Raw genomic sequence first — 13596 nt, 5'->3', positions numbered from 1 at the left:
AGAGAACTAGAGACGGCGTCGTCGTCTTCTCGACGAAGGAAACCCATTGTCCTTCCTGAGAAAAAAAAAAAAAAAAAATTAAAATAAAATAAAAGGGTGAAAGGAAAAGCGGAAGAAGAATAAGAAAGGAAGGAGTTCTTCAGGGATTAGATCTCACCAGCGCAAGGTTAAAGGACCTTGAAGGAAAAAGGTCACAAAATTTCTGTTTTTAAGATTGAGCTCTTCAGGTTTGTTGATTCCTGTTTAAACTTCTCTTATTTGTTCTCAATTTGTTATCTAGATGTGCTTCGATCCCATTCTTCTTGCGTAAAAGAAGGAAATTGAAGTTTTAAGGGCTTGAATTTTTGTGTTTTATCGTTCTCTGTTTCTTTTTTATTCCTTTTCAATACGATTTTCTTGTATGATTCGAAATTCTGGCAAAAAAATTCGTTTCTTATTTATTGTTATAACAGAAAACTGTTTTTTTTTTTTTGTTAATGGAGCTGAAGTCATCAATTTTAATTAATGCAGGACTTCAGGAAAAGAAAATCTGAGGATTCAAATCAAAAGTTTCCGGACTGAGACTCATTGGGTAATTTTGAGTTTTTTGCGGATGGAGTTCATCTGCATTATCTAAAGATTTTACAGTTCGTTTTGATCTTTCCCTTTTAATTGTAGCGTTCTTTTGCTTAGGATCTGGTGTTTGTGGGAGCAAATTCATGGCAACGGCAACCATGGCCACTGCGGCTGGTGCAGCTGCTCTTTTGTACTATACTTTAAACCGTAAATTACAGTGTACTTCATCTCAGGATGATGATGATGAAGACACCGGTAGTGAAGTGCCAAAGCAGGATTCGCAGATAGTTAGACGAGTCTCGCGTAGACGTATTCGACATATCCAAGCCCCTGCAACCTGGTTGGAAACAATTTCAACATTGTCGGAGACTCTTAGATTTACTTACTCTGAAACTCTAGGAAAGTGGCCTATCGGAGATTTGGCTTTCGGAATCAGCTTTCTTTTGAAGAGGCAGGTTAGAACTCTTACTAATGGTGTTTCACTTTCCTTTTCAATTTAAGTTTCGTACTTCGTTTAAACAATGAAGCATTGGTGTTTTCTATAACATATTGCAAGATTTAATAATGAAAACAAAGCAAACGTGATTCTATAGGATACTGAAGATGAAGATGAAGATGATAGAACACTGCTTTGTGTGCGGCAGACAAAACCAATAAACCCCAGACAATTTGTTTCAAGCAATTAATGGCCCCTTGTGTTTGCCAAATTATTACGGAAATCTTACTTAATGATAGTGTCTTGGTGGAATCTGGCTACAAATTTAGATAATAACATTTTGAATATGTTAGAATCAATTCCATTATCTATGTGCAATGATTTTTAATGCAATATCACAAGGATTTTATTAGATTGAGTTAGATAGTTGATGTTATCATCATATTGTGCAGGGAAACTTACACGTTGCAAGTGTATATGGTGATAAAGATAGTTTGGAGCTCAGAGGATCTCAAATAACTACTGAACTAAAATACCTTCTAAAACTGTTGACCCTTTGTTGGCATTTCTCAAAGAAACCATTCCCGTTATTTTTGGAGGAGACGGGCTATTCTCAAGAAGATGTCCTGCTTCAGGAACCAAAAGCAGGAGTGAGTACGTTTGGATTTTAGTTCAAAATATTACTTTTTCTTCTTCTTCTTATTCAGTGGAATGATCAAAGGGGTGGTGCATTAGTGCTTCTTGAGCAATGGTCAATGATTCCACACTACTATACTATTTACACAATGATACAGGCCTCCTTTTTATTAATCAGAAAATGTTTTGGCAGGTGGTTATGGATTTGGACCATCTTTCAATGGATTGTTGATTGATAGTCTGATTAATGAACATGTGCCTCAGAGTGGACATCTAGTATTATTTACTCTGATAGTACACTGACATGCTAGTTTTATCCTTTCTTTTTAATTATCATCGAGAAATTTATTTAAAGTTTGGACCTGAAATATAACATAGGATCCACAACGATGGTATTCTGTTAACTGATTTCTTGCTTTGTGCAGATTTTGAAGCCAGCATTTACAATTCTAGTTGATGATGACACACAGTGTTTTCTTTTATTGATTCGGGGAACTCATAGCATCAAGGACACTTTGACTGCTGCAACTGGAGCAGTTGTACCATTTCATCACACTATTGTAGATGGAGGAGGAGTCAGAAATTTAGTTTTGGGCTATGCACATTGTGGAATGGTTGCAGCTGCTCGATGGATTGCAAAGCTTGCAACTCCTTGTCTTCTTAAAGCACTTGAGAAACATCCAGATTATAAAATCAAGGTAGACCTTTGTTGTAGCATCCTTTCTATTCCCATCTGTGTTTTGCTGGATGTTAAATAACTTTTAGTTTGAAAGTAAGTGAAATTAAACATACTCTAGTTATCAAATTCCTATTCTGGCTTGAGTTGATAGTGGACACTACTTTTAGGATGTTTCCAATGAGAAAATAAAAAAGAAAAACAAATAGATGGAAATGTGCTTTTCACTTTTGGTTTTTGAAATAATTCAAGATGGAAGAAACTATAGAGGGGAGGAAGAACTCAAGCTCTTTCGTTTTCCTTTTGAAAGGGGAAAACATTTGGAGTAAAAAAAGGATGGGAGAGCATGGCAAATTAATCAGTCATGATCCAACAATAGCAGTAATACAATATCACTGATGTAATACAACCAGATAATTTTTGATGAAACGCCAGCACCTTTGTGGAAATTGGATAGACGTAGAAGAAAGAAAAGATACGAGTCAATGCCAGCTTTGTATGGCTTTGTGTGTAATTGACCGTTGGATCAATAGGGTGCTCCTGGTCCTGGGTGGCCTACTTAAACTGTATTGATCAGTGGGTCACCATGTGTTTTCTTCCCTCTTCTTTTTTCTTTTTTCAGCTGTTAAACTATAGTGTTGAGAGTTTGAATTTTTCAAACCTTTTGCAAAGCTTTATATAGTCGCATGTCAAAAGTACATTTGGGTTGAAAGTTAAAGCCTACCACAATTAATGGTGCGTGGACAATGTTCCCACAAAATTTGAGTACCAACTAATGTTGGTGTGGTAGATATTAGGGCCATCAGTGTGGTACAAATATTGTGTCAAAATGAAGAAAACCATTATCTATGAATCCCATGCGTGCATTATACCAAGGAATTGATAATTTTGGAAATCTCTTCTTAATAAAGAGAAGTGAATGGGACTTTCAAATAGTGGTCGAAGGTTCAAGTCGGGAAACAGGCTCCCCGCAAAGCGGGGGTAAGGCTGCATACATTATGACCCTCCCTAGACCCCGTAGTGGCGGGAGCCTTGTGCACTGGGTACACCCCTTTTAATGGAACCGGTTCCTAATGTTCTCTGTTAATTTTTAATTTGTCAAAAAAAAGGAAAGTGTTTTTTAATTTTTAGAGGTTAGTAAGTATCGGTGTACAAGTCAGGAAGTTCCAACTGTATGTATGCTATGTTATGTGGGTGTAACTCTGTAAGTGTTAAGAAAGAGAGCAAATTATTCACAATTTTCTACGTGTCGCTAAATTACTTATATTTTCCAATATTGCATTTAGTTTAAAGGTATTATTTCTTTATCTTATGAAACATCCTACAATTGTCATGAGAGGGGGAACTATTACATGTTGGGGAAGAGGAGCGTGGGTGTATGCTTGGTGTCGTGTGTGGCTGTGGCTGTGGCTGTAGATGTATAAAGAAGGTGTCCTTAAAATGGAATTCGCTTGCAGATTCAATATAGGGATAGTTCAAAATATTATATTCATTGTACAAGTAACTCTATAAGTTCCAGTAATGGATTCATGAATCATTTTTATGTCTTTACAGAGGTGTGTGGTAGTTATTTTGTATATGCGTGTGCTGTGGTAGTAGTAATAGTAACGGTAGTAGAGGTAATCGTGGTTGTAATGGTTCTGCGGCTTCTGCCTGACAATTGAACCGGAGTGGGTGACCACCCTTTTTTTTCTCTCTAAAGAATATGAGGTGCTGTCATGGTACATATCTTCTGCTCAAAAGAAAATGTAGCTGTTACTCTACATTAGGGTGTTATCTGATTTCTTTTGAATTTTTATTCAGGATTTTTCTGCTAGAATTACTGTTATTCAGAAAATTATAGTGAACAATAGTGTAATTATTTCTCCATTGGATTCATGTAGATTGTTGGACACTCCTTGGGGGGTGGAACGGCAGCACTTTTAACATATACATTACGTGAGCAACAGGAGTTCTCAATGGCCACTTGTGTGACATTTGCTCCAGGTTTGTGTTAGTTGTGTCTGTTAGGATCTTCCTCTGAACGCTTTAAATAATATATATTTATTCTTAATTTTACCATGATCTCCATTCAGAACCTCTTCTTTTGTGGCACACATACACATGTTTAGTGTACCGTTCATTTACTTGCTTCTTCTCTATCTTTATGTTGTACTTCCTCAATCTTTACTCCAGTTCTTACTAGATATCAAATTTGCAGCTGCTTGTATGACTTGGGAATTGGCAGAGTCGGGAAATGAATTTATCACTTCAGTGATTAATGGAGCTGATTTGGTGCCTACATTCTCACCTGCTTCAGTGGATGATTTACGCTCCGAGGTTCTATTCCTCAACACTTGTCCGTGATAATTTCTGTGTTGTTAATTTTCCATCTGTCAAGGAATAGGAAATACTATTCCTTTTTGTAGCTGTGGATGCCTAATATTGGTTTGTGATTTGTGCAAAGGGAGCCCTCGACATCAAGAATTGCTTTGCAACTTTACCCTTGTTGACTGTATCTGAGCAGTTTTTTTATTCAATTATGTCCTTACATGGCTTTTACAGTAAATCTGATGCATGGACCACTCAAAAGTTGTCGATTTTCAGCACTCAGCTCCATATTTTGGACAAATTTTTCTCCCGCCCTCCCCAAATTCTTCCGCTGGATTTTTCCTCTCTTTTCATTTGAAGTGACTACTATGTTGTAATACTTCGTGAATGGAACTTCATGCCATGCCCTTGGATGCTTGGCAAGAAATTAAATGTTGGATCTTGCATCATATAGCCAACACTTGACTAATAGAACAATGTCACACACATGGGCAAGTCATTCCCACTTGAATTGGAAATTAAATTAAATTTAATTTGGGTGAGTCGCTTCTCTGGCAGCAGTAACTGGTAGAGTTTTGATAGCTGCAACCAACTTGGCTTGAATATTAGATGCTCTGTATGCCTTTAGCCACTAAATGTGTTTATTCTACAACTTGTTTTTCCTTAATAGTTTTTCATGTGCAGGTAACAGCTTCTGCATGGCTAAATGATTTGAGGAATCAGATAGAGCAAACAAGAATTCTGAGCACAGTTTATCGTTCTGCTTCTGCCTTGGGTTCTCGTCTTCCTTCCATTGCTAGTGCTAGAGCAAAAGTTGCTGGTGCAGGGGCAATTTTACGCCCAGTCTCCAATGGCACACAGGTAAGCTTTCTGCTAAGGCAAGCAGGCATGGTATAGATACAACACTATGAGACAGGTGATAGAAAATTTTATTTCTTGAAAATTTTGTCTCCTAACACCTACCACCGCACAGAGAGAGAAGACTGTTCATTTTTCAAAATCCAGGACACAGTTATGGATGGATTTTATCCATTCAATATATATATATATATATATATTCCTTATTCAAAATTTTAGCTTCTTAAATGAAATTTGTTAGCCAAGTCTGGGGTAACATGAATTTTAGTACTCAACAAATATGTTTTGCCAAAACTCAGGACTCAGATATGGATTTTAATATTTAGAATGCCTCTTATGATAATGTATTACTGTTTTGTAAATAAATTGGTGACAACTCATAGCCAAGTCTGGGAGGACAGGTCTCTTCTGTTCTTGGGACCTTATTCAATTGTTGAATTCTGGGCTGCCAATTTTCTGATGTCTTTGTGCCATTCCTTGTAGTGATGCTGCTGCTGTTGTTGTACTGGAACACTCCTATTTTTTTCCTCTATGATGAAGTCCGTCATCTACCAGAAAAGAATGTTAAGGAAAAAGGGGAAATTTTTTATTAAAGATTAGATTTGCTACAATATGTATACCCAAAAAAAGAAAAAGAAATTACAAAATATGCAAAAAAAAATTATAAAATCATAAATTTTAGACAAAAATGAAATGAGGACATTGTCTAGATCAAATAATTGTAGAAACCTGTATTAAGAGTATGAGACTCAAATTATTGTGCAAGTGCCCATGCTTTATATGATATGCATTGTATTGTACTGAGCTTCAGGTTTGGTGAGCATGCTGAGACATTCAGAGACCTATATTAAGATTATAAGAATCTCAAATTATTATGCAAGTGTCCATGCTGTAGATGATATGCATTATTTTGGAATGGGGTTCAGGTTTGGTGAGCAATAGCATGCTGAGACATTCACACAACGATAGCTATTTTTCTACCTTGTGCAGTCAAAACTATCCTTTGTTATTCTTTGACAGGCATTTTATGTCATGAAATGGGTACAAAAATTGGTGTACAACATTTGGGAGAACTTATTCCTGCGAAATTTGTCTGTCCGACAGTACGCCAATTTTTTATTCTTCATATTAATTTGCTTGTTTGCAGGTTGTGATGAGGAGAGCCCAGAGCATGGCTCAGGCTGCATGGTCACGCCCCGCTCTTGGCTTATCCTCCTGGTCATGCATGGGGGCTCGTAATCATGGAACTTATACGCATTCTGACCCACAAGAAGACAGCAAGTCCATGGAATCTCCAACAAGAGCAGTAATAGCTAAGCCTCTTCTTTCATCCTGTGAGACCGCTACTATGGTCGAAACAGAAGAACTACCAACATCTATATCGGAAGGTATGGAATGGACATCAGAGCTTGAATGTTCACACATAGATGAGATTAGTCAGCACACTGACGTGGATGATGGTGAGGACCTACTGGGTTATGGCAGACACGAGGACCGAATGACCGAAGTTGAATTGTGGCAGGAACTTGAGCAGGAGCTCTACAGAAGGAAAGAAGGTGAAGAAACTGATGTGGCTGCTGAGATTAGGGAAGAAGAGGAAGCAGCCATCTCTGAAATTGGTGAGGGCTCACATGAGACATCTGCTCCAGAAATGAAGGAAGCACACCGCTTTTTCCCTCCTGGAAAGATCATGCATATTGTCACCCTCCACTCAGATGGCCCTGAATTTGAAAGTGAAACTATTTTAAACTCTGAGGACACATCCAATAACCAGCAGACCGGGGCTAAGGTTAGGATTTTTTTGACGTCAAGGTCTCTGTACAGTAAGCTGAGGCTCTCACAAACCATGATCAGTGATCACTTCATGCCTGCTTATAAGAAACAAATAGACCAATTGATTAATGACCTTGAAGAGGAAGAAGCTTCTGCCGATGCTACTTGTAAGGGGGAGATCATCAGAGAGGAGGTCTTATAGGGAGAGTTGGCACCTTTGATACCCAAAAGAACTGATGGGATGTCTTTGAGGCAGGGTAATTTTATTTTTTTATTTAGGTTGAGAATTACCTTAAGACAGTGTAGCTGTAAAATAACAGTAGATGAGATACAAATTTTAATCTGTTGGGAGATGTATTTCAAGTTCTCATTTGTTGTAAACTTGTATATAGTAGTTACACTGGTGAAAAGTTCTTTTATCAATCTCCATTCAATCAGCCTTAATCATGTGGTTTTGAGGAACAAAATTTTGGTTTTTCGTTTCAGCGGCGGAAGGTTGGCTGGGTGGCTCACCTATTTTTGCCACATGGCATATCGGGTTCGGTTAAATTTGGAGGACAGATAGATCCCAAGTTCCCTGCTCACTTGTCAAATTTTACCCCCCCAAGCAGAGTTCACAAGTGGAAAACAAAGTATTGGAAAATTTGGGATCATGGAAAGGATGCATGGATACATGCGAGGGTATTTCATTACATTGACAGGTCATTTCAAGTGGCACCAAGTCAGTGGAGCCATCTATCCAGGCTTGGGTGTACAAGATATGTAGCCAACCTTTAACCTGAATTTTTTTGCTAAAATTTATTTCTTAGGCTATGTTTGGTTGTAAGGAAAATTAAAGGGAAGGGAAGTGAAATTTTCATTCTTACAAAAGAAATATATGTAATTATTACACGTGACATTAACATTAACTTCAAATCAATCTATTTTTGGTTATAAAATTTCACTTTACTTTGCATCCTTAATATGTAAAATATATCATTACTAAATATAGTTAAAAAAAATTATGTAGATTATACAATCACATGGGGTAATGATTATTAACATTTCTTTTTAAAGTACAAAAATTTCATTTCTCTTCCTTTCAAATTGTTATTGCAATCAAATGAAGCCTTAGGTATTTATAATTTTTTTATTGTACATGGTGAGGAAGTATATTTTGGCATGGTTGATAAGGGAAAGAATCTACCATTTGATGTGGTGATGATGTCACCATTTTTCTTGAAAATATCATCCAAAAATTAAAAATAATAATAAGATTTCAGAGTTTTGTATTGTATTCAGAAAAAATGAATTTTACTTATGAGATTGGAACTGTTTGGTTTAATTACTTGTTACTCTGTTCATCAAAGGAGCTCAAATTTGGTGGACAGATAAATCCAAAAGTATCCTGCTTATATGTCCAGTTTTAGCCAATCGGACTTGGACACTTGCAAAACAATCCATTAAAAATTCAGGATCGCAAAGAGGATGCATCAACTATAAAAAAACAAACCATTAAAATTCAGGATTGCAAAGAGGATGCACGGACTACTAAGGGGTCTTTGAACATAGATGAGAAGTAATCACATGGAAAGGTAAATGATTGAATTTGAAACTGAAAATTGACATGATAAATTTTAGGCCACACCTAGACATCGAAGTGTTGGATTTGCCTCTCTCTCTCTCTCTCTGGACCTATAATAGATACAAGAAACAGCTTGAGTGCCTGTGATTCATAGCCCAGAAAGCACGATTCTGGATCACTCACCTTTACTCCTTGTCATATGTATTTTTTTTTTGTTGATGATATGTACCCTTTTGCTTTCATAAATGTCCTTACAAACTGCCATTAGGAGTGCATGAAATGATATTTATGAAAACGAAAGGACACATGTAAGCATTTAACCATAAGTGAAGTCTACATATACAGGTTGGTGATCCAGGCTCGGATACCACAGCATCATTTGAACCTGCCTGTTTAATGGTTTCCTTCCCTCATTTCTACATCCACAAACAAAGAAGCACACCATGTGAGAATAGATCTTATTTGAGAGTCCCATCTTATTTGTTAATTTATTTGTACTCTGACACTGCTTTGTATTCTGACTCTGCTTACATGATCTGTTAAAACCAACCTTGCTAGAAATAACCCTACCAACCCCAAGGAGATCTGATACTACAACAGCATAACTTTTCCTTTTTCATTCTGAAGGGTTGGATTGCTTCAACTGTAATTTTCCAATGAAATTGGAGTTCAAGCTTCCCAAGTAGAGGTGACCCTCAAACTCAAGAGCAGTAGTAACAAAGGACATAACCGTTCCATCTGGATCATCGAACTTCCTAATGATCTCTCCATTGGTTCCGACATTCACAGCCATTGCTTTTCTCTTTGCTCCATTCAGTAGTTCTAGCAGCTTTGGAAAACTTGAGACCAGGTGCTTGGCTAACTTTGATTTGTGCACAAAGTCTAACCATGTATTAGTCCTCAACTGCAAAAGATCCAAGTAAACACAGAATTTACTCTTTAGTTCTGGTGGTTTTCCCAATCAGGATCAACCCAAGAACAGTGAGTCACAACAGGGAAGAATGAGTCAATGCAGTAATAATCAGTGATTACCTCAAGAAGGGCAATCCAGAAAGACCCATCTGGTGCAAGATTGATGTTATCAGGACCACCGGGAAGATTTTCAATGAAGATCTCTGTCTTCCCTCTTTCCTCTCCCTTCAGCCAATGCTTCATACACCGGAATCTTGCAGTAGTAAAAATGAAATGGAAATTTGTGAGAGAAGCTCTGTGAACTGTGTAGAGATGTTGGGAGGAGTTATAGCCTCACATTAGCCAAAACGTTATTAAATGAAGATAACTCGTCAAGTATATGAAGGCACCAACACCAAGGACCACTGGCTCTACATGTGGAGAGAGACCTCCATTTGGGTGGTGCAGCCCAAAAGCTTAAACTATTAGGTGGAAATGATCTAATGGTATGTGAAGACACATCCAAGGTCCTCTTAGATAAACGATGTGGGACTATAACTCTATAACTCCAACCATCTCAACAAAATTGTTATACACCAATGGTCAAGTATTTTTTATTATCTGCTTCTTACTTCCATGACTCGCAAACAACCAGAAAATCTTGGTCCTGTGAGAGTGCTACACCATTTGCGAATCCAAGACCATCCAGCACCATTGTTGTTTCCTTGGTGTTTGGATCATACTTGAGAAGCCGCCCATGAGGAATTCCCTCAACCATGTCAAGGATCCAATTATGGAATCCAAATTTAGTACTGGCATCACTGAAGTACACAGTACCATCTGACGCTTCAATAACATCATCAACAAATCTGTTTTGATCAACAAGGATAAATAGGTTAATTAGCAAGGTTTTTGATGACAAGGGTAGATGCAGAAAACCCTTAGACTACATTTGGTTGCAAGGGAAATTAAAAGAAAGGAAAGTGAAAATTTTCAAATCCAAAAATAAACTTTTGTAATCAATATCCCATGTGATTGTATGAATTACTTAAATCATCTTAGGTTTGAAAATTTTCACGTCCCTTCCCCTTATTTCCATTTGCAGTCAAACAAGCCTTAAATCCTTCATTCACTGGAAACCATCTATAAGTGTAAACATTGTTGCAGACTAGAAGTTTTGAGTAGATATTACCTTATTTTTGTACCATTCATATGAGAACTAAGGACCTTTACACTGTTGTGGTCAACCTTTAGCAAGCCCTGCCATGCATTAATAGCAAAAATTGTATATATCTATGAGATAGAACATAATAGAAGCTAGACAGCCAATGCAAGAGAATTGGAGTTTGGATTTTTTCAGTTGGACTGTCAAGAGGTGGTAGAATGGATCACGCGGGAAGGGTGGTGGCTATGGGGAAGTATTTAATATTTTACTGAGTACTTCTATGTTGATGAAATCTTTTAAGTCTTTCAATGTTGTTAATATTCAGAAACAGAGCATAAATGGGCTGTTAATGCTAAAGTAGAGCAGTTGGGACTTGGGACTAATAGTATTGGACTATGTGCTGTACTTATAGAAAAGGAAAAAAATAAATAAATAAAGAAAGGAAGAGAACGCCACCCGCTTGCATTCTCCACACATAAGAACATAGAGAAGTGGGGGCGGGCTATGAAAAGATACACTTCCCCCACCTCCACTTCCCCATGTGTCTGGCTGTGAGGAATGCAAGCAGATAGCGTTCTCTTTCCCTGTAAAACAAAAAAAATCTGACGACCACAAGCTCCTTACCAGCTGCGCTGGTTGACACTTTCTATTATCACTTGTCGCATTCTTGACTATAATTTATTATTGTGGTTCTTTCAATAAGCATATGATATTATTACAATGTGATTAATACCATTTGAATGAACTTAAGGATCAGAAAAGCATGTTAATGTCATGGTTTTGAGTCTGATTCTCACCTTGTCAACATCACATACAAGAACACTACCATCAGCTGACATTGTGATTCCAAGCATACTTTGGCCACCAATCATCTTCCAATCTTCAACAGAACCATTTTGATGCACTCTCTTAATCCAACCATCTCTTGTAGCTGTATAAATTATGCCTTCTTTGTCTATGTATAAACCTTCAGGGCCTTCTAGAGTTCCTTCTCCAACTTTGGTCACTCTCTACATTCAATAAAATCATAACACTCAAACCAAAAGAAACTTCTCCTTGGGCATTAGGGAGAAAAAAAAAAGTGTATCCATTGTACGAGGCTTCCACCATCACAGGGTTTTGGGGTGGGCCATAATGTGCACAGCTTTAGCCCCGCAGGAGGGTCTTGATGTGGGACTATAACTCTATAAATTCTAACATCTAAACTTTCTACCTCACGCGTAACTGGCCCTACACTCGACAGATAATGGAGCATAAGTAATGGTGGGACTGAATATATCCAACCCAAAACCTTAAGATACTAAGCGGATTAAGCTTGATCCTCTAGTATATGAAGGAATCAAGGACTTGAACAACCCGATATGAGACTATAATTCTATAACTCTCAATATCTAAACAAAGAGGAAGTCTATTATGGCATTTTTGGTGGATAGAAATAAATTCTTCTCTTATTTTAATAAAGCTCACTAACTGAGAGGAAATTAAGTTTTTGTTTCTGACCTGTAAGTAATCGTTGGTGGAGAGGAGCAGCGGCGACGATGGTGGAGGAGGAAACTGGATTATCTCAGGAGAGAGAGATATGGGCGAGAAGACAAATATTTTTAGCAGGAAAGCCAGTAAGCACACAAGGAAAATGCTTCTTAAGGTCGGCATGATATCAGAGTGAGGCCTTCGTGCTCCGATATCTCTCTTAATTGGGTGATTTGATAAGATATGGGTGGAGGTGGAGAATCCCAATCGTAGCTTTGGAGGATTTCAAGAAATTTAAGTAGAAAGACCAGAAAAGAACAGAGACAGAAAAGGACAAACAGGCAAAGCACAAGTCTTGCAGGACATCCTTATCTCATATCAGATTTTACAAAAATACAAAATCCATCTTTGCCATAATTGAAAGAAGCTAGTTTGTGAGAGAGCATTTTGCATGGAAGGAGTCTCGATAGGTATGAACAAGTCCTATAATGCCTAATTGATCTATTGGATCCTAACTTGTAGGGGAGTGCATCAATTATTTGAATGAACTTTTGGACTTCTTTCAATTGAGAATCTATCTTACATCTTCGGAATATATTGGGCGCGGTAGATCCTCTGATCGAGCCTCCCTTGTTACAATCTAACACGACTTTGACTTAATTGTCTCTAAGTTGCTTTCGTACCTATTTATGTGTGAACCACTTGGTTTCTGTGGCGAGAATATTTCCTAAGTCGTATGGAAATTTATATACATTTATCTTGTAATGGTGAAGAGATATTTTCTGAATAGAAACTTAAAGCATTGGAGGTTGGTTCCTTTGAAAGAACTATTTCCTTGTTGGTTATTCTTATCGGGTTGGCAATATATGTTAAGAATAAAAGAAAAGGAGGGAAGAGATAGGTTATGCATTTGACGTAGGTCCCGTGACCAAGCTCATGACACATAAGCCCAACAATTGTATATTACTTGACAATTTGGAGATTAAGTTCTATTTCTAGCCATGAAGCTGCGCTCTTTACATCGTAAAAAATTACTTCGAAAAATCCAAGATCATGAGAGGATACATGTCAATAGATGGACGATTGAAAAAATAAATTATGAGAATAAGACACGGCACAATCAAAAGAAGGTTATGACTTCGCAACCACTACATAAGTAATGCTGAAAAGCGATAATAAAATCACAAGCCTTGAACCTTGAACAATCAATTTTTTTGTCTTGTCACAAGCCTTGAACCTTCAACCTTTAAGTTGTATACCAC

The 13596-nt window shown here is 37.4% G+C and overlaps 2 protein-coding genes across 2 annotated transcripts; one reads left to right on the top strand and one right to left on the bottom strand.

The window, feature by feature from the left end:
* Positions 1-7673, top strand: LOC122070565. The gene is made up of 9 exons (XM_042634748.1): positions 1-227; positions 511-571; positions 673-1010; positions 1444-1641; positions 2053-2325; positions 4187-4289; positions 4504-4622; positions 5298-5474; positions 6619-7673. The coding sequence occupies exons 3-9, from the start codon at positions 699-701 to the stop codon at positions 7444-7446; spliced, it is 2010 nt and encodes a 669-aa protein (XP_042490682.1). The 5' UTR covers positions 1-227; positions 511-571; positions 673-698; the 3' UTR covers positions 7447-7673.
* Positions 7674-9254: 1581 nt separating this feature from the next.
* Positions 9255-12767, bottom strand: LOC122057855 (protein STRICTOSIDINE SYNTHASE-LIKE 4-like). The gene is made up of 6 exons (XM_042620185.1): positions 12365-12767; positions 11662-11874; positions 10892-10959; positions 10332-10568; positions 9841-9973; positions 9255-9712 (listed from the first exon to the last, which is right to left on the bottom strand). Exons 1-6 carry the CDS (start codon positions 12515-12517, stop codon positions 9425-9427), a joined length of 1092 nt encoding a protein of 363 aa, XP_042476119.1. The 5' UTR covers positions 12518-12767; the 3' UTR covers positions 9255-9424.
* Between the last annotated feature and the right edge of the window lie 829 nt (positions 12768-13596).

The sequence above is a fragment of the Macadamia integrifolia genome, chromosome 2 (genome assembly GCF_013358625.1).
Source record: "Macadamia integrifolia cultivar HAES 741 chromosome 2, SCU_Mint_v3, whole genome shotgun sequence".
NCBI classification, from domain to species: Eukaryota; Viridiplantae; Streptophyta; class Magnoliopsida; order Proteales; family Proteaceae; genus Macadamia; species Macadamia integrifolia.
Note: the sequence above shows the minus strand (reverse complement) of the source record. Positions and strands in the feature narration are given on the sequence as shown.